We start from the raw sequence: 25,646 nt of genomic DNA on the forward strand, positions 1-25,646 counted from the left end.
TTAAAGAAACAAACACCCACCTCAAAAAAACTTCAGGCAGATTCTGTAAGCGAATCTAAAACAAAAAAGAAAGGAACACCAGGTATAAAAAGGACTGAGATGGAAAAAGTACAGCAGTTGTTTTGGGGGATTATTTTTTTTTTCCTTTTGTAGTAGGTTATGTGCTTGGCAGTGTGTAAAGTGAGAGCTGATGTGCCAGATAAGATTGCACCTATGTGGGGAAAAAAAACCAAAGACTTTATTTTTGATACTGTAATGAAGTAATCTTTCCTTCTACTAAACACTCAGTACAGCAACAGGCAGTAAACGGTGTGTCAGTAAACCAAATAGAAGAACTGGCATGAAGGGTCCCCCTTTCCCCTGTGCTTGGCTCAGCACTCTGTGCTCCTACAAAATATGGAGGATTCAGTTTTACTGCATTTGTTTACTGTCTCACCTGTAGGCCAGCTTTGAAATGTGTGCATGTGATTCTGTTTTTAAGGGTTTTTATGCAAAGATTTTGAAAGGAAGTAATGTTTGGGGGTTTTGCTAATTTGGTTCTTAAGAATCTCCACACCTGGTATCATAATCCTTTTAGCAATATCATCCTTAAAGCACGAGTGAGAAATAGGTAATAAATGGGAGGGTGGTGGTGTGTGTGTGTGTAAACCCAAACATATGGACCCTTTTCTGTCTTTATATTAGTGCTTCTATTTGCATGTGATATAAATGATATGTTTGACAGGGTGTTGACAGCCTCAGCTCTGATCTTGAGATTTCATGTTATTTCTTCCCTTTATAAAGGCACAGATATTCATATCCATATGCCTTTTATGTTTCAATGGCAAATCTCAAAAATAGTTTGATTAAAATGCACAAATTTAATACATTCACTTCATACTATTCCCTTGCTAAAATTTTATGGAATTAAATAAGTTAGCAGGAAAAAGGCCATTAATTTCCATTTAAAATTTGTTGATAACAGAGCCTCTTGAAAGCTTAGGAAGTTTTATTTATTCTCTAACTATACATGCAAACATAACCCTTCCTCCCCAAATTAAACGTTACATCTATCAATTCCAACCACATATCTGTAAACAGTGTTCTCTATTAGCATCCTTCCCTGTAACATTTCAAAATATCATTGTGTTGTGAGAAACATTAATACGGTTCTTTTGTGCCTTTGCTCCTCTTTCATGAATTAAACATTTTACAGATCAGGCCTTTAAATAGCTGATAAAGATGGACCTCTTTTCTGAATAGCTTGTTGCTGGAATATTCAGGCATTATAAAGTCATGAATCAATTATCTTTGCATTAATGCTACATGTTGACTTTAAAGAAAATGCATCCCTCCAAATAATATTTTCATAATGATTGCTCTTATCCATACATTTAGAACCCAAGTGACATAAATTCAGATGTGCTGGCAAGGCCCATAAGAAGGAATATTCCTATATTAAAATTAAAATAATATTGCTACCTTAAATGGCATATAATCTCATCTTCTGAATTCTGAAGCTGAATTGCTAACTCATTCCAAATCTTTAGTGAAACTGCCACCTATTTTAGGAAAGTTAGAAAGAAAATGCTGGTTCTGCAGATCTCACAAGAGAATGTAGGTTGTTGCTACTTTCTTTGCAACTTAAACTGTATGATTTAAATTACATCTAGAAATATCTATTTAGTGTGCATTAACTTGAATGAAGCACAAAAAAGATATGACTTAAATTGAGAATTATACTACAAAATATGCATCCGTTTATTGTCCTAATGGAGGCTCCACTATCTCAAGAACAGGGGTATATGTTACTTTGAGTATTTTAAAGTCAATGACCAAAAGAAAAAAAATTAGTATTTAATGTTCAAATGAATCACATCCCTCCCTCAACCAAATGAAGCTATCATACTCAAAGAATTATAGAGTTTCTGAAGCGTTAGGGTACTTTAAAGTTTGTTCTTTCATATAAATGATATAGACTTAGAAGTATTACACAGTGGGACAGCTAGTTAGCCCATTAAGTAGAATTAGTGTTAACTGTGGAGATATGTCAGTGCGCCAATGTGAAAGGTTTAATATGGTAGGACTGTTAACAAAATTGCCAATAAAGTATGTGTGGGGAAATTCTAATATGAAGAGAATGTGTATCATGAAGTGGCTTATGTGAAGTTCCGGTGAGACAGTTGGTATAACTTAAGAGCTTCCTTTGGTTAATTATTAGTGATACACACATAGCAGGAAACAGATTACTCTTATGTAGTGTTTAAAAATAAAATAAATCCCGAATCCTTGGGTGTTATTAGTTATAAATAGCTTGGATGGATTAGGAGAAAGAGTATCAAATTCAAGCTGGTTTTTTTAAGTCTGTCATGATGTAAATATATCTGCAGGATAGCAGTAGTTCTTTTGGAATAGATGCATTTCTTTCAGTTACTGAAACAGAACAAAGTTCATTTCAGAACTAATTTTCTGGTTTGTTTTGTTTTTTGGTGATGGTTTGTTTGTTTGTTTTCTGGCATGATTACTGAGCTCAATATAGTTCTAAAGATGTTTTAAATAAAATGAAGAAATCCATGTTAATACTATTATATATTTTTAATTACTTTTTAGTTAATAAGCATTAATTGCACCTTTATTTTGCTTTAATTTATTATTTTTGCTTTTTAAGGACACTGGCATTTAAATGTGAAGTTTGCTTGGAATTTATTTGCTTGTTTCAGTAAAAAGACACGGAATGATACCAAGTCATTTTGCTGTGCTTCTTAAGCTGCTGCACAATTATTTATTCATTAGAGATGGCTGGAAATAGCTTCTTTGTTTTATTTCAGCATTAAATCTAGGTCTTTCTTATTATTACAGACATGAGGATTTCTGTAAAATAAGATTTATGTGTGTAAGTCATTCTCGCAGATGGGGAACAGGCATCATAATATTTCACTTCCACTTTGTTCCCTTACTACTATTGCTGGTGTATTTGTTTTGATTTCATTGTGGTACAGACTCCTGTTTACAAATTCAAGTTTTAATTACATTAAAAATTGATACAATTAGATCTTATTTACAACTGGAGAGAATTCCTTATTTTTTTGACTAAAGTTTTAGAGTTTTCTCTATATTGCAATTTGAAAATTATTCAGGTGTCAATTACAAGTGAAAATTTTCTTAAACCCATCTACCAAAGTTGTAGTTATTATAGAAGCCACTAAATCTATCCTACAGGACAGAGTGGTTGGGTTACCAATTATTGTTAAGTTATAGTTTAACTATTTTTAGATATGATAGGAATGTAATAACTGAAGTTTTGAAGCAACCAAGCTTGTAAGGAAATTTGCTGAGAAAGATTGTTTTATATATTTAATAGTCTGATAGAAGTTTCTGTTTCAAATGCAGAAAATAAAAATTCTTGAAAAAATAAATAATAAATGTGCTATATTCCAATTTACATATAGATTGCATTACCCTTTCAACTTACAAAAGCAGTTGTTAAATTTATTTTATTTCCTAGTCTCCTTTTACTTTTATAGTTTTATTTGAACATCTCTTTACATATATATATATATGTCTATTTAATGAGCTAAAATTGGGTAGATGTGAGCTTCTCTATTATGCCACCTCAGTAACTTGAGGCAGACACAGGCACACAAAATTCGTTTGGTTTTGGTTTGTGACTAGCATTACAATACTGGCAGTGAAAGTCAAAACACAGAGGTTTAAAAACACTGAGCTGATATGGCACCTCTGCCCACTTCTATTGTTACGAGGAAAATGAACTGCCGTATTTAAAATTGTGCATTTGAAAAATCACCACAATTAAATCAACAACTCAAGAGAGGCAAACAGCATATTCAGATAGTACTTCGGCTTGACTGGCAATAGATCTCCTTTGGCAGAACTGTCCTCCCTCTTAATGGAGATGTACAGAATTATTGTGTAAATCAAATATATTTTTTTCCTCATAACTGTAAAACTTGCATTTGTTTTACAGATCTATGATGGCAAAGACAACACTGCTCACCTGCTGGGCGCATACACTGGGGCATCATTAAGAGGCCTGACGCTAAGTAGTACTTCAAATCACTTGTGGTTGGAATTTAACTCAGACATGGAGGGCACTGATGAAGGTTTTCAACTTGTGTATACCAGTAAGTATTTGAGGAAACATTCATAATAGATTTATGATTTTAAAAGAAGGAAAGGTTTTTGCTCATAAGATGAAAATACAGTCTAAAGATAAATAATGATAAAATCAAAGCAAATTACTCATCACTCATCAAAAAAATACAGTTTCATAATTGTAAAAAAAAAAAACCAAAAACAAAACATGTAGCATACTGAAACCTTGCTTTGACAGGACATTGTGTAGTTTGCTACTTAAACCACTGTATTTTTTTTTTTCCAAGCATTATTTGGAAGGGGTTTTTTTTCAGTCTTGGAAAGGATGAGGGGAAAAAAAAGGATAATTTTCAGTTAATTGTATAATCACATAGCAATATTTAAGTATGTGAGTAGTCTTAACTTTGCAACCAAAAGCACTATTTCATAAAGATAATTTATAAGTGAAAGACCATTTCCATCTTAAGACTGCTTTCCAATACTAACTTTGCATTAGACTAGCAATTTCTGAGCTTGGATTATTGTTTAAAATAACTCAATTTGGAACCAAAACGATAAAGATACCTAACAAAAACTTCTTACCTCTATGTAAACTGAAAAAATTAAACTATAAGATTAAAAGGGGAAAAATGTTTTCAGATCACTGGCTTAGAAGGTATACAGGAAACGGCAATGCACACTATTTTATCAAGTGGTGACTTCTGAAAATTTATGTGATTGCTACATGTCTATTGACACATAGTGTATATGACTTATTTAGCATATAATTATTTCTTCATTGCTGAATTGCTATATAAAGCTGAACTTTTTTAACAAGCAGAACAGTATTATAAAGTAATTGCACAATGCATCTGTCAACATCCTTTTTCCTCCCTGTGTTTAAATAATTCACTTTCACCTGTTCAAAAAATATTCTTGTTTCAAAAACTCTCCATCATGTTTTTAAAACTAATTCTAATAAAAATAATGTCTATAATAATGAAAGAAAATATTTCCAGGTAATACAAGCATGTAATTATTTTTCAGCTGAAAGTTGAATAATTATACCACCTAATAGTCTGTGATAGCATAGAACTGTACCCTGTGATTAAAGATAGGTCCTCCAGTGCTGTGTTACTATGTAAATGTCAAGGTATTTCATTTTTCTTATTTATATAGATACATCCAAGCCCAGCACTTGAACCTTATCATTAGCATTTCCTGCCTTTTGAGACAGGCATTCTCATAGAATATACTTTCCTAGCCTGAATAGTTATTAGCATGAACAGTGCTGAATCTTCTTTTGTAGGTATTTGTAGGTTGGAAGAGAAAAATAAAACCCAAATGATGCAAAGGTATTCTATCACTCATCACCTCTCACAAGCAGACCAATGCCCTGCCACTCCCTAAACAGTGGTCCATTTGGAAAGACTATCCCCAAGTTTTATTACTCAGCATGACATTATATGGCCTGAATATCAATTTGGTCAGCTGGGGTCACCTGTCCCTGCTGTGTCCCCTTCCAGCCTCTTACCTATCTCTACCCTACTTGATGTGGGGGCAGAGTGAGAGTGCTGCTCAACAATAGCAGAAACATTGGTATATCAACACTGATTTGGTCAATCTAAAACACAGCACCATATGGGCTGCTACTAAGATAATTAACTCCATCCCAGCCAAACTCAGTGTACTCCATTTCCTTTACAATCTCCCTTCAGATTTATATGCATAGATATGATCCCCCCTGAGCTTTCTCTTCTCCAGGCTGAGCAGTCCCAGTGCTCTCAGCCTTTACTCATCAGAGATGATCCCATCCCTTAATCATCGTAGTAGCCCTTTGCTGGACTCTATTAATTCCATATGTCTCTTGTACTGGGGAGCCCTGAACTGGACACCACAAGTCCAGATGTGGCCTCAACAGTGCGTAGCATAGAGGGGAAGGATCAATTCTGTGAACCTGCTGTCAACGTGCCTCCTAATGCAGCCCAGGCTGCCATTTGTCGTTACTGCAAGGGTGCATTACTGGCGCATGTTCTGCTTGGCATCTGCCAGACCCTCTAAGTCCTTTTCTGCAAAGCTGCTTTCCATTTGGGTGGCATCCAGCATATATTGGTGCAGGAGATATTCTTCCCCATTTGCAGGACTTTGCATTTCTCCTTGTGGGACTTCCTGAGGTTCATGTTGGTCCATTTCTCCAGCCTGTTGTGATTGCTCTGGATGGCAGCATAACCCTCTGGCATATCATCCACTCTTCTCAGTTTAGTCTTATCAGCCAACTTGGTGAGGGTACACTCTGCCCCACCATGCAGATCATTCATGATGGTGTTGAACAAGATTGGAAATGGTATTGACCCCTAGGGAACACCTCTATTTACTAGTTAGAACTAGACTTTGTGCCACTGATCATCACCCATTGGCCATTTCCCATTTGGGGAAACACAGACAATATTTGTTTTGCATAGATGTAGACAATGAAACTTCCCCAAAGTACTGTGAACTTACCGTGATGCTTTTAAGCCGTAAACAAAATCCCCACAAGCTTTAATGAAACATTCTGTGTCCACGACACATTGTAAGCATTCGTGCTCTTTCAGGTCTCTAAAATGGCCAACTATTGCCATTCCAGATCCCCTTTACTATGCCCCTAGCTACCAGTTGTTTCTCCAGAAAGATACAGATTTCCTTTCGGTCCTGTTGCCACAGCTGCCAGCACTCCGTGGATAGCTGAAATATACTTAGAGTGGCAAAAACACTGCTAGTACCTACAATTAGGCAGTGCAGTTACATATTTACACTCAAAAGGAAAGTAATCAGTTAAAAAGATCAGTTGGTTCAGTGTCTATAAGCAGACCATCCAGAGATGAGGACATCTTGGGGATCAAGGCGCATTTTAGCTTGTTTTTGTTCTGTCCCACTTGGTTGGAGGAGGGAAAGGTTGGTTTAAATTCTGCTCATGGCAACAAGGACTAACTGGGGTTACTCAGAGACTTGGTGTAAAACAGCATCTTTTACTGGTCAATTTGCTTATTGCCATTGGTATGTGGCAAAGGAAAGGGGATTGGTAAACTTGGGTTCTTAAACACATGGCACAAGGAAACGGAAAACTTGAATTCTCAGGCTTCAGATGTAGGGATGTGTAAACCAGAGGTGTACGAGGAAATAGAGCGGGAAAGGATGAGAGGGATGCATTCACCCGGCTGGGCCCTGCACGGTCCAGCAGCGCAGCCGCCTCAGGCCGCGGGCGCCCACCTGAGCCTGCGGGCAACACCTTTTATATCCTCAGTCTCTGCCCAGCACTTTCCCTGTGGCAGGCCCTGGGTGCCGATGCGCTTGCACATCAGGCCTTGTGGAACACTCTCGAAATGAGTCGGGGGCGGTATTGGGGTCCGGCGTGTCCCCGGCCCCGGCCAGAACCACCTCCGAGTGACCGTGCCTCAGCCTATGCGACTCCCGCGCTGGGCTGTGGGCCCCGGGCAGTGCCAGCCACCACGGCAGGGCGCGCCCCTCCTGCCTGCCCTCCGGCCAGGCAGGAATGTCTATAGTCCCTCACACTTTTCGCACAGTGTGATCGACAATTTTCTTAGAAGACGGAAAATTCTAACTCGTCAGTAAGTATCCAGACTGGCAGTGTTCTTCATTTGGGTCTCACATTAACCTCTTTCAGAGCTTCTGCAGTGCAGTCTGTACTGGGAAGCAATAGCTTAACTAGGAAGGAGAAAAGTTCAGCTCAGAGGTTGTGGAGGCTCTTCTGGAGGTGAGCCCTTTTCAGTCAGAGGTTATTTAATGAAAAGCTGAAGGAAGAGAAGAACTGGGAAGTTACGACATTTGACCTATTTTATTTCTTATGTGAGCAAACAGCCTTATCTAACCTGAAGCATTTTGCCTGTAAAATAAAATAATGAGTATTTTTTTCAATCAATAGTAATGATTCAGTACCTGAGGAGACACTGTGAATAGCTACCTGCTGTTGACTAGATGGACAAATATTGTGTAAATCATTTTATTGAAGAGTGCAGACATGAAAAACCCTTCATTTGCCGCCATGTCACATATATAGAGAATCATATAAATTGGAAAAGACCTCTAAGATCATCAATCCAACTGTTAATGCCAGACTACATGGTTTTTAAATGCTTCCAGGGATGTTGATTCCACCACCACCCTGGGCAACCTGTTTGAATGCTTGACCACCCTTTCAGTGAAGAAATTTGTCCTAATATCCAATCTAAACCTCCCTTGATGCAACTTGAGGCCGTTTCCTCTTGTTACCTGGGAGAAGAGACCTACCCCACCTCACTACAGCCTCCTTTCAAGTAGTTGTAGAGAACAGTAACATCTCCCTGAGCCTCCTTTTCTCCAGGCTAAACAACCCCTGTTTCCTCAGCTGCTCCTCATAAGACTTGTGCTCCAGACCCTTCACCAGTTTCATTACCCTTCTTTCTCAAGACACGCTTCAGCACCTCAGTGTCTTTCTTGTAGTGAGGGGCCCAAACCTGAACAGAGTATTCAAGGTGCGGCCTCATCAGTGCCGAGTACAGGGGGATGATCACTGCCCTAGTCCTACCAGCCACACTATTTTGGATACAAACCAGGATGCTATTGACCTTCTTGGCCTCCTGGGCACGTTGCTGGCTCATGTTCAGCCAGCCACCAACCAGCAGCCCCAGATCCTTTCCGGAAAGGCAGTTTTCCAGCCCATCTTCCCCAAACCTGTAGCGTTGTGTGGGGTTGTTGCAACCCAGGTGCTGGACCTGGCATTTCTCCTTGTTAAACCTTATACAATTGGCCTCGGCCTATCTGTCCAGCCTGCCCAGATCCCTCTGCAGGCCCTTCCCCCTCAAGCAGATCAACACTCCCTCCCAACTTGGTGTTGTCTGCAAACTTACTGAGGGTGCACTCAATCCCCTTGTCCAGGTCATTGATAAAGATATTAAACAAGACTGGCCCCCATACTGAGCCCTGGGGAACATCATTTGTGACCAGCTCCCATGGTGGTAACACCATTCACCACCACTCAGGCTCAATCATCCAGCCAGCTTTTTACCCAGTGTAGAGTACATCTGTTCAAGCCATGAAATATAGAATATCGATCTTGATGCAAAGTCCTTTTTTACCTACAAAGACTTTGAGCTGCAAAATATTGATAAAATACATTTGCTTTTGGATATGATGAGGTTTTGAGCTCTTACTCCATTAATAAAATAATACCTTATTTGGAATAGAAAATTTTCCTCTGAATTTACAGTTTGTGTTTCCCTAAATGTTAATATGCTTCCCTTGATTCTGAATAATGTGTAATTCCTTTTGTTTAATTCTTGCTCCACATGTCTTAATTCTCCAAAATGTCCAAATTGTTTGGCTTGGATTCTCTATATCACCATTATAATTGCTACCTGCATGTATTTTTCAAATTTACAAATTACGGAATGCAGGATTAGGGTAGGGATTGGTGAATTCAACAGTATTTCTTTGGTGCCATAGGTGCTGTTGTGTTGTTGCTGTTGCTGTGAACAATAACAAACAAATCTGCTATGCAGTTTTGTGTTTGAGCCTTTAAACGTCTATTCACAAACTAGATTGTTGTCACAGTAAATGAACAGTCACTTTAACTGCCATTTTATAAATTAACAAAAAATTTTAGAACTGACTGATAACAGTAATGAATTTGCTTCTCAGTCTTCCTCAGACTGTTAAGAAAAATGTTGTTATGACACGGTTTGGTTTGCATGCTCTAAGTTAACGGATATAAACAATTATTTTACTTAGACTGTTTAAAACCAGAAAAGAAACCTTAAACATGATGTTACATTAAGTCTGAAAATGTTTGATTTCCATTGGTAAACCAAAAATCTCTTAATTTCTTTAATGTATTTATCTATTTGATTTTGTAACTACAATGTTTTTTTCCTACCACAGGTTTTGAGCTTTCACATTGTGAGGACCCTGGTGTGCCACAGTTTGGATATAAAATCAGTGACCAAGGCCATTTTGCTGGAAGCACCATAATTTATGGATGCAATCCAGGTTACACGCTCCATGGAAGTAGCCTTCTGAAGTGTATGACAGGGGAAAGAAGGGCATGGGACTATCCTTTGCCATCATGTATTGGTATTAGACTCTTATTTTTCATTTTTTGCTTTACTTAAACTATTATCTGAACATAAGAAAGAAAGAAAATTGTAAGGATTTTTAGATCTATGTGAAATCTGATCTATATGTATACAGATCTATTTACACATACACTTACAGATTTCTCTGCATAGATCTCATCTAAGTCTATTTGAATGGTGGTGTCTTTTTGAGGTTTGAAAAAGATAGTAATTATTAAACATTCGTGCATACTGAAATTCCTAATACATGAAAAAATATTTATAGTCAGCAAATAGTCAACATAAAAAAAGACAGCATAATCAGAAAACCAGGACCATATATGTCTTACGAGGGGTTGTAAAATTAGTAATTTTTTTCCTAATTGTGTCTAAATATCATTAGGCTAGAAATTTTTTCATCTATTCACATATAAATATTGTAAAATAAATAAAAAGAAAAAATACTAAGACATATGGAGTTGTATTTTTGTCACTTGGTTTCTGTTATGTAGCTGTGATGAATATAACAATATTATACACTTTATTACAGTATTACAATAACTTTATAAGCTGTGCAGGTACCTACAGGCTCAAGTTCTTCCATGGGAGAGAGAAAAGAAGACAAGAATTAAATATTCTAGTAATTTTCTTATTTTTTATCTCCTTTTTGAGAAAATTGGGATTGAGTGAGTAGAGGAAGCAAGGGGTGAAATGCAGCTTGTGCTTAGATTTAATTTTGACAGATAACTGTGCTTTGGCATGTCTTTATCAAGACACAGGTTTTGCACTGCCACCACACTCTTTGTGAAAACTACATTATAATTATTCAAAAATGTTTTGTATAGGTAAATCTATTTAGAATGTGAATCAGTCTTTGGTGTAAACTTGCTGAATTTTAAATTAACTTTATTGAAAACATATCTATTAGCCTGATATTCACAGGGAGATAATTTATCCATCCAGTTCAGAATACCATATATTTGTATGTATTGCTCTTCATTAAGCAAACAAAAGTACATTGATGGTGTCATTTAAATGAGCTTAGACATTTTTTTTATTGATTTTGTTTATATTAGTTAGGTATTTCTCCAGCCAAGTAGTAAAACACGTTACTTGCATCCAGAGTGTGTAAAGCTGTTGTCTGTATCAGCAGTAGTATCCATCCCAGGCTGGGATATTTATAGGTTTGTTTAAATAGATTTAAAAAGAATTTTAATTAAAACAAGTGAATTTTTGTATAGATAAGTTTCAGAGGTCAAAATGTTTTTGAATGCCAATTGTAAATAATGATCTTGCATTCCAAATACCTTCTGATTTTTCATGTTAATTAAGGATCATTGCAGGTGCCTTAAAATTCTCCTAAAAATAGGCGGTACGAATCTTATAAAATGTTTTAGGTATCAGTTTATGTCTTCCTGGGCTGAAAAATATATAGTAAAAGATTAATGAAGTCTTAGTAATAGTACAGCATGAGGAAATTGGCAAGAAGGAAACCAGGAAGCAGAAGAGCAGTTAAGAAAGGTACAAGATCACAAGAAAAAGCATGCTCAGATTAGCAATGTTCCTCAAAGAAAACAAAATTGCATCACAACAGCTTTTGTATAGGACTGAGACTTCTTTCAGATATCTCTTTAATATGTCTAAATAAAAGCCTGAGTCTGAACACTTCTTACTCATCCATGATCAAAAATCAGGTTTTGATACTTTAAATTCGGTAATGAATTAAATTTAAGGAGGTGAAGATGAATCAGCAGTTAAACTATCCTAACATTCCTGGTTTATAGGAATCCCTTCAGTGTTCACTTTTAGTTAGAATCAGATTGAAACGAAGCTTCTTTGCTATGGAAGGAAATTGAAAAAAACCCGACACTGATGCCCTTTATTTCCAGAGTACTTGTTTATGAGTCAGGTAGGCGTATGCACTCAAGTTCCGTGCTTACAAGAACTTGGTCTAAGCCCACCACAAGATCTCTTAGAGTCTATAGATTATTCATGCAAACCCCAAGAATCTGTGAAAACAGTGATGCTTTGCATGAAACATTTTAGGTTGGAATGTACAAATAAAATTATTTCCTGAATATTTATGAGCAACATAGGTCAACAGACACTTTAACTTGCTGCTACTATCAGAAATTGGCTTTAAAATGCTACTGTTCTTGTTTTGGTCTCTTTTTATGGAAGAATGTGAGACTTGACAAGACAATAGAAAAACTTTTCTCAAGCAGTTGTAGTAATCATAAAATTCAAATGTGGTAAATGTTACAATACAGCATACTGTCTATGGTATTGCAGGAAGAAATGTAGTATAATATATATTTCCTGTAACTTGACATCCTTAGAATAATTTTTAGCATTGACACAGGCAAAATTAAGGTTCTTAGGTTTGTCTTAAAGTAGGCAATCTGGAGATGTAAGATAAAAAGGATTTTGTGCTGTTACATCTGACTGCAACCTGGGAGGAGAATGCTTTCTGAGAAGTCACCACTTGCACAGCTGATTCAGCAACCAGCAAAACTGGGGAGCTGGAAGCTTGCTGGAGAGGCAGAAATAAGCCACTGGGAAGAGAGAGAGAACCTTTAAAAATCATAACAAAAAAGCAAACTGGTTACCCTCTGTGAAAATTAGGAATTATAAACTTGTAGTTGTTCAGTGGTTCTTCATGCAATGTAATTAATTTTAAATTTAATTCTGTTTGTAGTGAGGAATTTTTTTCTTTTTAGTCTACTATATTTATATCTTTACTGGAAGAATAGTAGACCGTTACCCTCTGAGTTGAATAATTGTGAAAGATATTTTTTTAAAGAGTCTTTCAGAATTAACCAATTGCCAAAGTGCTTTAAAAAGATGAAAGACCACTTGTCTCAGCAAATTTACTTTTATTGTCAGAAAATCCATCAAGAGTAACATTTCAATTATATTTTGTCATGAAACTCATAGATCATAAGGTAATAAAGCTAAATATTTTACGTGATATTAAATCAAAATAAAACTACATTGTAACTATACCAAGAGATCTAATCACAGCATTATTTTGGCTTTGCACTTCACAAGAGAGAAAGCATTAGAGGGACTTTAAAAGGAAGGAAAGTAAAATAGGAAAGCTTTAAAGGTCTCAGGGATCTACATTAAAAAAAATCAGGTTTTCTCAAAGATTAGGTATTGCTATTATGAAATATTCACTTTTGCCAAATGACTGGCTAAGGCTGTCTAAAAGAGACCTACTTACTTACCCTCTGTTATCCTCCAAGAAATACTACAGCTTCACTGTGACGACAAGTTTTGCTTAAGAAGTTTTATAAGCTTTTTTCCCAGGCTGAAAGGCTGATTTTTTTTTTTTCTTCTCTGAATAGCCTGCTTTTATGTAGTGTGTTTCCTCTCTCTCTCACTCCTTTTTGTTTAATTTTTTTTTAATTTTTTTTTCATACTTACTGATTTATTTAGTTTTCTTGATTTAACTCTGTTGCTTTAGAGTGACATGGTGTTCTTGGTTTGTTTCATTTTGGCAAGTAACAATCCATATTCCTTTCATTACACATGTTTTCTAAATATTATGTTCTGTTCCAAATTATTAGAAAAACATAGGTGCCAAAGGCAAATACAAAAATATTCAAATAAAACCACTTTTACAGGTTCTTTTCCTAATGCACTTCAAGTCCTTATATAATGTCTTACAATCTAGGGCATACAATCAGTTTAGTTATGTTACTTATCCAGCAAGAGAATAGGTGTATAAATTGATAGCTCAAGTGACTAGTTGGAAGACTATTGTTAATGAATTACAAATAACACATTACACATTGGTGTGTTTTTTTTTATTTTTATTTTTATTAGCTGAATGTGGAGGCCGTTTTAAAGGAGAATCATCAGGAAGAATCTTATCTCCTGGCTATCCTTTTCCCTATGACAATAATCTGCGCTGCATGTGGGTGATTGAAGTAGACCCAGGAAATATTGTCAGGTACTGAAAACAAATCCTAGAATTCTAAAAAATCTTTTTGGTTATATAATAACCAAATCTTACCTGTACAGTTGAGGGGGAAAAAAAAAAAAAAAAAGGATTTAGAAAGGATTTAGTGTTTTTTAGTGTTTAAAATTTAAGATGCAAGTCAAGACCTGTGTTTTTGGCATTCTGACTTTGAAAATGTAGGTTTGTGTTGAAACTATCTATTTTTTAATAAATGCTGATGCAGATCAGTCCTTAAAATTCGTTATAGTTTTAATGCCAAAGTTGTGAGACTGAGCATATACAAACTGCTAGAGTAAGCAGAACTGTTTAGTGGAAGAGTTTGTATTTAAACAAAACCCAAAATACGCTGCATTTCAGTAGCTCTTTTTAGTTAGACAGTTATTCACACTATATCACTAACTGCATGAGTGTACAGTTCTATTTAACTTGTTTTAATGAGAATGTGATACATAATGTTGTCTTAAGAAAAATAAAACTATTTTCTGAAAATACTGTGTGGATACTTATAGATTATTTGAATAGCTAAAATTATATGTTATTTTGTGGTAGACAAATTGTTAGGTTTTTTTCTTTCAAATGCATTTCTGTATTGGGCTTTTACTTACCCAATGGTAAAGTATGAAACATTGTGGCACCCTTGGAAAACAAAGTTTGTTTATTTGATTTAATTTTGTCGTTAAAAAATTGTTCTTGAGTAATATGAAAGCTGACAAGAAAATCATGGTTTTCTTTCAGCCTCCAGTTTCTTGCTTTTGATACTGAGGCATCCCATGACATTCTAAGAGTTTGGGATGGTCCACCTGAGAATGAGATGTTACTCAAAGAAATTAGTGGATCCCTTGTTCCTGAAGGCATTCACAGTACACTCAACATAGTAACTATGCAGTTTGACACCGATTTTTATATCAGCAAATCTGGATTTGCCATACAGTTTTCAAGTAAGTAGATGAATTTAATTTTATTTTTTTTTTCTTTTCTTCTTATAAGGTAGTTCACTCAGACATAATTTTAGTGCCAGGAACAACTGAAATCATTGACAGCATTTCTGACTTTGTTAGGGAAATAGTTGGCTCAGACTTACACATATGCTGTAAAGCTGTATTTTTATCTTTAAAAAAAAAAAAAAAGAAAAGAGAAAAAAAACCACAACCAAAAAAACCCAGCCAACACCCCCCCCCCCCCCCAAAAAAAAAAAAAAAAAAAAAAAAAAACCAACCAAAAAAACCCCAAAACAACAAATCACACCCTTTGCTAGTTTGGATTTGTTTCAAGGGCAGCTGGGGCAGTGCCAGAATACTCATAATTATGACTGGTCTTTTTCACAAAGGAGGTGATGTAGGCATGTTAAAGCCTCCACCCTTGTCTAATCAATAAGAGTTTCTGCTTTCAGAGACATCTGTGCAGAGTTCTTACTCCTGCTGTGCTTGTATAGGATGAAATGGGAAATAACACTACAGGAACAGCAGTGTCCTCCCTGTTGCCTTCTAGCACTATTTCATCTTATTACAGGCAGCATGATGACAAATCTAAACAGTTACTTAACTGTTATTAAATCCTTTTAGACATTTTTAGTGCCAAAATGGAAGAAATCATTGTGTGAGACTCATTTTGACCTTTTTTTTCTGGTCAGTGAATTTTTTTTTTTTTTCAAGATTAGCGATATCTAAACAAAATATAGTTTTGTTTATCAGTAGCAATGTTTCTAACATGGGTTGGCAAAGCATTTCTTAATGAAAACAATATTTATCTTCTTGTGCTTCCTGAGCTTGGTGGTTTTATTAGCCCTTGTTTTCCCTTATCCTCATTCTTTCTATGTGTATGACAAATACATGTGCACACAGTAATTTGAAGGAAGAACGAGCATGTAAATGAGACAACAAAGTGAAATACGTTTAGTTTGTAGTGAACATGTGCCTCTGTTCCATCTGATGTTTTTTGAACCAATGAACAGTTTTTATTTCCTTGGCTCCAAGATATTTTTTGCAATTTTACCACCTTACCCCAGTCCAGAGCCTGTTTGGAAGATTTTCACATACATACTTTCTAGGGGAAAAAGTTTGATGCAGATTAGGAATGGAGTTGCAAGGAAAAATGAAGGGGACATAGAAGTAAAGCCATAAAGCAGCTACTGATGTACTTCCAGTGCTTTACCTGAAAAGAGGTTTTAGATTTTCATCTGAAAGAAGAGGTATTTTATTTAATATTCCATGTTTTTGCGGTCTGTTGAGATCTAATGATGACAGTTTGAAGGATCCATGAAGTGTTAACTGCCTCAGCATTTCTCTTACTCTTCAGTCGAACGTTCACAAAATCACTCAAATATTTGGTGTTGCACAATTTGGGTTTATATTCCTTATTAGAATTGCAGAGACACCCCCCACCCCACCCACCCCAAACCGAAGATTTTAAAAATAATGTATAGCTAGCTACAGAACCACAAATACACTGTTGCTGTATGGACATGTTATTTTACTAAGCAGAATGAAATACATTTGAGGAGATGGAAGGCAGAAAAAGATACTTCTGTGCAACTTTGTTTCAAGTTTTCCTATAATTTCTTTGAGTCTATAATGTTGTCTGAGTGAAACAGATGGTGTCTACATACTTTAGCTACAGTGTAATTAACAAACAGAAAGCTCCCGCAGGGGAGGTATCTGCTTAAACTTTCCTCTTGCCATTTCAAGAAATTGGGTATGAGTATTTAACTGGATTATTGGCCCTTTTACCTCAAGAGGGATGTTATTCGATGACAACAGATATTTTATGTTCACACCTTTCTAATACCTTCATTGATTTATTATTTATATTATTATTTTCTTAATCTTTAATCTAAAAATCTGTTTCTAAAAAGTGATTTAACCTTCTCATCAGTTCCTTACAGTTTATCTTATTTTATGAACTGTTCATACACAATTCTGCATCTGTCATTTATTTAATAAGTGAAAATATTCTCCATTGATAATGTGATATAATTTGATTTTGATTCCTTTACAAATCATCCAATATATACAGAAAATTAATTTTTATCTGTTAACATAAATTATAGGTGAGGTAGCATCCTTCACCAAATTAAAAGGGGGGTGGGGGGAGGGGAGACAAGGGGATGAAAGACTAGAAAAGCTGAAATGTTGTATAAATAATAGAAAGAAATTTATAATTTAATTAGTATTAAGTATTACAGCTGGTACTATTAGAATTGCCTCTATCTAGGGCCTCTGGACATAATCCTTTACAAGGCATCAAAGTTGTTACAAATATTGTAAAAAATTAGGGAATAAGAAGGAGAAGAGTTAAGATATTTTATTGCCCATTGCCTGAATTAGTCTGTTTTGATTGTTTCTTTTTGTTTCCTTCACTTCTGGGGGAGAAAAAGGAAAAGCAGGGGGGAGGGATGGGAGAGGACGGATGGACACACACATAGGGGCTTTGTTATCTGAAATAGTAGAACTATTTCCATGATTTTAACATTCATAATCTATTTCCATAAGTAATTAATATGAAGGAAACTGTTTATTTTAAGCTGAACTTCTAAGGAATACTGCAGACTTTTGTGGTTGAGAAGTTGGTTAAATTGGTACTATTGTGCATTACTCTGAGAGGGAGAAGAGAAAGTGATGAATTTGGTATGAAATAAGGGAGGTCAGACTGCTCGTGCTTCTGTACTTTGCACCACAATCAAGGATCTAGGACTACTGAAAGTACAGCTTATTTTATACATCTTATGTGTACGAAGAAATAAATGCCAATAATCATGACTTCACAACTCATCACTAGGCAAAGCAGACCTTTGGTCTAGTGTTGTCTATGATGTGCAGTGTATCCTTTTCTTGTTGTACATCTGCAAACCCTGACTATGGAATTCTTCATATAAACACTAAACTTTTTCACTTCCTGTGGTATCCTTTGAGATGACAGTGAAGTAGCACAACAGAAGGCAGAACCCACAAAGCCTGAAAATCAAAGTACAGAAAGATGCGTAATAAAGCAGAATATTTTTAAAAAAATAAACATATTTTAATAATATATATATTATTTATTTATATATTTAAAATTTAAAAAATAAAATAATTTTTTTAAAGTGCATATGTGTATATACATGTAAAAGAAAAGTAAGAACCTCTGGGGATTCAACAGCAGGATTACAATGTGAGGATTTTGAAACATGTCTAAATGGGATGAATGGATTTCATAATGTAGGTAGAGAACAGGTAACAGAGGTCTTCCCGTAAATTGGGAGGAGGATGCGAGGTTGACAACAGGCCACAAGCAATGTGCAAACAAGAAGTACCTGTTCATGTTTTCTTTGAACTACCAGAGACAGAGCATGAAAAGCCCAATACTTACCGGAAAATCACCAGAGAAATCAGCAGTAACTTCATTTAGTTAGTAAATTCTGCACAAAATAGAAAATTAGACCTTCAAGAAAAGTGCAGGGGGAAAAGAAGGGAACAAGCATGTATTTGCCAGCAGCACAAGTGATATATCACAGGGTCAGGCAGAGGTATTAAGCCTAATGAAACATATAAAGTGCAAAAAATTGGGTGATAATAATTGTGTGTGCTTAAAATAATCTTTTTGGTTCCTTTAATGCGCATGAAGTGTGTATTATCAGATCAGATCCTACTGAAGTTGATGAGATTATTCCCATAGATCTCAGGGGCCTTTGAATCTGGTATTGCAGGGAAGTTTCGTCTTTGTTGATGTTAACAGTTCAGGTGCCATTTATCATTTATGCAGAAAGGAAGGACCTGTATTCATCTTCCTTAGGTTGTTATTTCACCGTTAATAGCTGCACTACTGAGTCAGTGTTGCAGACTTCATTCTGTTCAGCCTAAGTGTGCGGTCACATTTCTGACTAACTAAACAGAATACAAGATAGAGCATTTTTTGTGCTTTATAAGGCAACTAGTACAGAACTAACCTGTGAATATGTTTTGAGTATTTAGCAGCTTTTCTGTAAATACTTGCTCCTGCAGTACTTTATATCATGTGACAGCATTTTCTTGTATAACAGTATATGCCTTAAAATCCTTGGATTTACTCTAATGTCAACCTATAGCTGTCCCTCCTTATTTTAAAACTGGGTGAATAGCCCTTTGGAGTTACTTGTCTGCTAGACTACAGAAAAGGGCTAGAAAAATTGTGTCAGATACCTACCTGGATGGCTTAAGTTTGGCAATATTAATTTCCAGTCTAGAATTACACTGCATGATATTCTTTACTTTGATTACCTTTAATAATTAAATGCTTACAAGTCAGCTTTCTATATTGATGTTTAGTGCTGATTTACAGCCGCACTGTTTTCTAAATGTTCTATGTTTGATTTTGTTTGTTTGTTTTCTTGGGGTGGTGGCGGTGTTTGGTTTGGGGGGGGGGGTTTGTAGTTTTTTTTTTTGTTCAAAGAAAGACGTATTCACCACAGTCTCATTTAGGAAGATTTTTTTTTTACAATGAATACTCTCTGGGGTGTGGTTGGGTGGTTTTTTTTCCCATTTTCTAGTAATAGAGCACTCTACTTCTGACACGTTTAACCTGAAGGTGATTTGAGAATGGAAGTGGGGATTTTAGCTGTTTTCTTTCTCAGAGTGTTTTTTACTAGCACTGCTCATATAGGTATCATATTTTAACATAACTTCTTCCCTTTTCTGAAATCAGTAAGATAGGATTTATTTTTCCTCATGTCTATTCCATAACAGAACCAGTTTTTAATCAAAAATGTTTTCATACTTGGGTTTTCTGATTTCTTTCAACTTTGAGAGGAGTCCTTTGAATTTAGAGATTTCAAGGTTACTATTTTTCTATCAGAAATAACTGTGAATGTTTACACTTCTAAATTTAGTCAAGCAGTTTTTGTTTTGCTTGGCTGGGAGTGGTGTTGGGGTGTTCTTGTGTTTTGTATATAGATGTGAAAGAAAAGTAATAACCTCTGGGGATTCAACAGCAGGATTACAATGTGAGGGAGGTTTTGTGTGTGTTTATTTTTTTTAATTAGTTTTTGGTTTTGTTTTTAACGTCAAGAGGCTTAAATGAAAGAAGCCATCGACTAAATTTCTTCTATCAGTTGTTGCCTTTCTTCTAACTAGCAGATATTTTTCAAAGGAGTAACCACTTATGGGTCTCTCAATGGAAAAATGTTATTCCTGTCACAGGTTTGTAAGTGACATTAACTGCTCAGTAGCTATTATCTTTTAGTGCAGTAGTATGTAGGATATGTCTATTTTATGCAGGCAAACACTATGAGTTAGTGCTTCCATGTAAAATGCCCTAGTAATGGCTAGTAGCTAGAAAGCTGGAATTATAGTATAGATAGCTGAAACAGTAAGGAACTGTTGAAAGAAACAGGTTAATTTATAAGAGCTTTTGAAATTTTAAGTAAATAGTCCTCTTGGTCACATCACCATAAAAATAACTTATTTTAATTAGATTGAAGGTTAAACTTCCTTAATTTAAACACCATGCAACATAATATGGACAAACCCCTGTGATTTCTATCAATGCAAAGCCTACTCACTTGCCCTAAATTTACAGATATATAATTGAAAATAGTACTTGTCTGACTTCTGACATGGCATTTCAGAAAGCTCAAGCTATTTTGGTTCCAAACTGAGAATGTCATGTGCCTCAGATTAGTGTTTTAAGTATTTCAATTTTGTATGTGTGTCATCCATTCTTTGAATCTCAAAAATCTGCTGCTATGTTTTCTGTTTAAGCAATACAAAGTTGAATGCTCTGCTTTAGGTTTCTCAGAAAAAATACATAATTTTGGTAGGTCATTTCATTTGCAAACAAAATTTATTACAGATCTTTATAATTGTCTATAAACCAAAATAAATTTAGAAGTGCAAAAAAATCTTTATGTGGAAACATGATGTTATCAATGAAACTATTTTTTTATTTCAGAAAAAGTTCTCTTTAATTTCCTCATATTTTTTTTCTCTTCATTAAATCCAGTCTCTTTCATTAAATTCTTTAAAGTTAACGATTGATAGAAATACTGTACAAGACAGTCAAATGTTTCTATAGTAATATGTTTGTACAAATCTTTGAAAGTATTCCAGCTAAGATACTTTGAAGGTTTAATTAATAGCGTGTACTTTATCTTCCATTTTGTGTTAGTCAGTAAAAAATACAGTCAAAGGTATACGGGCTACACTATTTTGTGTAACAGTTGTCTTCTAGCAGCTGTAACATCAGTAGAAGGACATTACAATTTGGTCTGTATCCATATATGTATGATTTTAGTCACAGTAGCAAATTAGAGAATGAGGGGATAAGGGAGCCTGATCATCAAGTAGTAGCCTGTGCTTAATATTACAGCTTGCCTCTTTAAGCTCCTTTGAGACCAAAATTATGTGCCTTGATTGACTGCATAAGGAGTATAATTGCCATGAAGCTTTCCCTTCCCTGCATTTCCATCACTACCAATAAGTGAGCAAAACTGCATGAGGCCAAGACTTGCTACTCATTGTCTTCCATATACAAACAAGCATCTCACAAACCACTTGTAGAGATTTTACCCTGAAAATCAGTATCTGCTTTCATACGCTATGTTGGTTATTCAACAGTTCTTTTTTGCTATCTTAGATAGAATTACAGGCAAACTGAAGTGTGACATACAAATTCATCAGCTGAGGTTTACAGGATTTATTTTTATGAAACCATGTAAAGGTGACATTTTGCATCTTTAAATGTATGTGAAGCTCATCCTGCCTCATTGAAATATCTTCTTACAATATGTTTTGCATTTAGGAAAGTAATATTGAGCTGGTTTTGCAGTATTCTCCAAAAAGGCATCTTGTTAAGTATTTGCTATAAAAAACAGAAGTAAGCAGTGTACAATTGACATTCAGTCATAAGACTGGGGAAACCATTTTCCAATGGTAAACAAATGAGATTCTATAGTTATTCTGCCCTGTGTGTCTCATGGACAAATTCTGGTATTGCATTAATGCTACTTTAGAGATGGATTTTCTGTTAGTAATTTTCAGTATCAGTAGTTTCTTTCATTTATGATTCATGTGCCATCCTTTATAGATATACACAGGCACACATATGCATGCACACGCACATATGATGGGCTCTTTTCTGCAAGTACAGATACATCTTCAGGACTGTTATTCTTTTTCTACAATTATTACAGTTGAATGCATAAATGTACAGGAGAGACAGATATTTAAAGATTTATCTTCTGTTTCTCGAGGGCCTTATGCATCTTATTCTCACTTATGCATCTTTTGTTTTCAGTCAATGCATGGTTAAGTGTGTTTTCTATTGTATGTAATCCATATCATAGGAAAGAATGATGTTTTGGAAGTTTTATTGCCAGCTTGTGATGGAATAAACATAACACAAAGAAGTATCCAGAAAGAACTAATATTTTGGGAGAATGGCCAAAACATACTTATATAAGTGAAATTTCTTGAAGGCATATTAGACTAGGTTTACACTTGATCAGTGATACTTTTTAATGTTCTGTAAATTATATTGCTGCCTTTCAAAAAGCTTTCACTATTGGAATCCAGAGCCTCTTTTTCAAGCCATAATTCTTTCAAATTCTGTATATGGATTTTACATCCCATATACATCTTCTAACTTCAGTTTTCAGCAAAGTTCTTTACATGGGGGTTTCTTCCAAGTTTGTCGGCTCATTGGCTGTTCCTACTTTCCCTCTTACCTCATTCCTGGCTAGGGGTGGGTGTTTTGTAACATAGTTAAATTAAAGGGAGATTACTGCTGCTATTTTATTGCTATAGAAATATTTCTTTTTTTCTTAAAAGCATTCCAGTAATTTGCCTAATCTCATAAACTACAGACCTAGCAAAGACATTTGACTGAAGGAATGCTCATCTTTCATTCTTCTATATATGACTGTGGAAAATATTATTTGTAGACTGGTAACTGGCTGGTTACTGGCTGGACACATTCAGACATGCAGTCAGAGATGTAATTCATTTACATAGAGGAATTTTTAAACCTTGCAAAAGAAAATTAAAATAAAAATCAGATCTTTATTCTTTATATTCCTATTGTTGTTTTGGGACGGTATAATCTGTATAATGAGACTAAAGAAAACAGAAGCTGTTTTCTGACAGTGTACTGTAACTTTTTTCAAATGACCATGGTATAATGCTTTCCTAAAGCAAAAATTTTAGTTAACAAAGATCAGGGTAATGACATTCAAGTATGTGGACACAATGTTACCAAATAAAGAGGCCAATTCTATATAAATGTACAATGAACAATGTAATGTTCAATTACATTACAAAAAAGAAAAAAAAATTAACCAAAACAATTGAAGCAAAAAATCAACAAAAGCTGAATACTTCAGACAGATTAAACATCATCTTACTTTACCAGGTCTCAGGAGCTCCAAATTCGGCCCTATCTTTAACAACACCCCAAATATTAATAGTTTTGAAACTTCAGGTTTATAATGCATATATACAATTTGTAATACTAAAAGACAAAATAGAAAATTTAACTTTTAAGATAGAAGCAATCTCCCCATCTTCTCAGAGCATTTCAGTTCACTGAGACTGCAAAATCAAGAACAAGGCAAATCAGCAGTGCTGTTCTCTGTTTTACAACTGTATCCTTAAGAGTTGCAACAGAAAAGGTTGCACACTATTCTGTAAAGAATTAAACAGATATGTTTTTGCTCAGACCACCTTTTTTTCTTTTCAGTACAAAGACTAAAAACCAGATGATCATTGGTAAGATTTCCCAAGACATGAGAAGCCCTTGTGTGTGTTCCAAGATCCTGATGATTGCTTCTTTCTGAGAACCTATTTCTGTTTGTTTATTCATAAACATAATGAATAAACACATAAAGAAATATGCCAGCTGAAATAGAGGTAGATCTGGTATAAAAAGCTTAAAAAACACTATAGTTAAAAAAACAAACAAACAAACAAACAAACCACAAACCCCAAAACATGCAATCTACATGAAATTAAGATTTTCAAAACACTTTTCCCCAGCTAGAAGGCATTGCCAGCATGATTAATGATTACATATTGTCACAGTATCTATTTTCTGGTGAGTTCCAGCAATTATCTGAAACCATATGTCAATTAATTTATTTGGGACTGGGTTTCATACTCAGTGCCAAAGCTATGAGCAAATGTTTCCGGTATAATAGATGTTCAGAACTGAAGAGTTCATATTTATGGAAAAAGAGACTTTCTTCTGAACTGGGGAAAAATAGCTCATGAGGTTGTCCAATGAGACTTGACAAGAGCAGTTTAGCATTTCAGATGGTTGTAATAAAATGCATTTTAACAACTAATGTGAATTGACAACTACAAAAAAAATAAGAAAATAGAAAATGAGGTTGTCTCATTAAACCTATGCCTGTTTTCTCCCTAAGAACTAAAGTGTATCTGACTGTAAAAAAAGATCTTTAGGAAAGAATTTGATCTCCACTGTTCTCCCCACAAAAAAGAAATGATACTATACCAAGTTACAATGTAAACAACATTTTTAAAACAAGTTGAGTTAACAATTTCTACTAAATAATTTTGATGGATAACCAGTAGAATGCATAAAATAATCTGGATAGAAATTCTGAATACAATAGCAATGAATAATATTTTAATATGCAGTTGGCCAAGTAGTCAGTGTTGTCCAACTTGAGTTATTAGGTAAGCATTCTAAAACTTACAATTATGGGTTATGCAAACCTTTGCTGCTGGAAATGTAGAAATATAACTCTGGATTTCATTAGGAGTCATATACAATATAAAACAAAAACCAATGGGGTGAATATTTAATAACATGGGGCTTGGCATCTGTGGTAACCACAAATTTGTGATGTCTCTCAGAATTACCTCTATTGTTGAGCCTTCCTGGAAAATCTAACAGGTGAATCTACACTGATTAAACATGTATGGAGAGAATTTCTTAATAAGCTCCAACATGCACCAAATATATATAAGGGTTTAACTGAAAAAAAAATAAAATAATATGTGGCGAGAGAAAGATGCAAACATAAACCAGATAGGTTGGTTCATTTGTTTGTTTGTGTGTTTTCCCAAGACCGTGGCTGAATTTTCTTTCTTTTTTTTTTTTTCCCCCCCAAAAAAAATTGCTAATAGCTCTCCAATATGTCAAACAAAAGTATTAAAATGAAGTGTGGTTCCATTCGTAAGAATAAGATCCTTGAATCCAACTCTATGCACAGAAATTTCAGTAACTATTTACGTCTTTCTATGAGCAGCAGATTCAGTAAAACATTTTTTAAAACTCAGATTTTTCCACCTTTTAAAAATTTAATATGTGTTTCCTTTCAAAGTTTCTTAAATAAAATTATCTTTCCTTGTGTCAGGGTCCTGAGTGCACTAAACAAGCCTTACTGGCCCTAAGCATGATCAATGGGGAGCTCCCTTAGCGCCGATCCAGGAGCCCCATTTCTGCTCAACACAAGGCTTCTGAGCAGTGCTGTAGGAGTGCTGGTCTCTAGCCCTGTGCATGGACCCCTTGGACCTACACTTTAGGGAGCTTTAGGCTGCTGAATAGAC

The 25,646-nt window shown here is 35.2% G+C and overlaps 1 protein-coding gene across 3 annotated transcripts in view; it reads left to right on the forward strand.

Annotated features, from left to right (window-relative positions):
• CSMD3 (CUB and Sushi multiple domains 3) overlaps positions 1-25,646 on the forward strand; it is a 725,150-nt gene that overhangs the window by 472,826 nt on the left and 226,678 nt on the right. For all 3 annotated transcript variants that reach the window (XM_056333378.1, XM_056333379.1, XM_056333380.1), the window contains 4 exons: positions 3,965-4,121; positions 9,988-10,179; positions 13,992-14,118; positions 14,863-15,065. In XM_056333378.1, the coding sequence (XP_056189353.1) occupies positions 3,965-4,121; positions 9,988-10,179; positions 13,992-14,118; positions 14,863-15,065 (679 nt within the window). The remainder of the gene's footprint in view (positions 1-3,964; positions 4,122-9,987; positions 10,180-13,991; positions 14,119-14,862; positions 15,066-25,646) is intronic.

This window comes from Falco biarmicus, chromosome 3, assembly GCF_023638135.1.
Source record: "Falco biarmicus isolate bFalBia1 chromosome 3, bFalBia1.pri, whole genome shotgun sequence".
Lineage (NCBI taxonomy): Eukaryota > Metazoa > Chordata > Aves > Falconiformes > Falconidae > Falco > Falco biarmicus.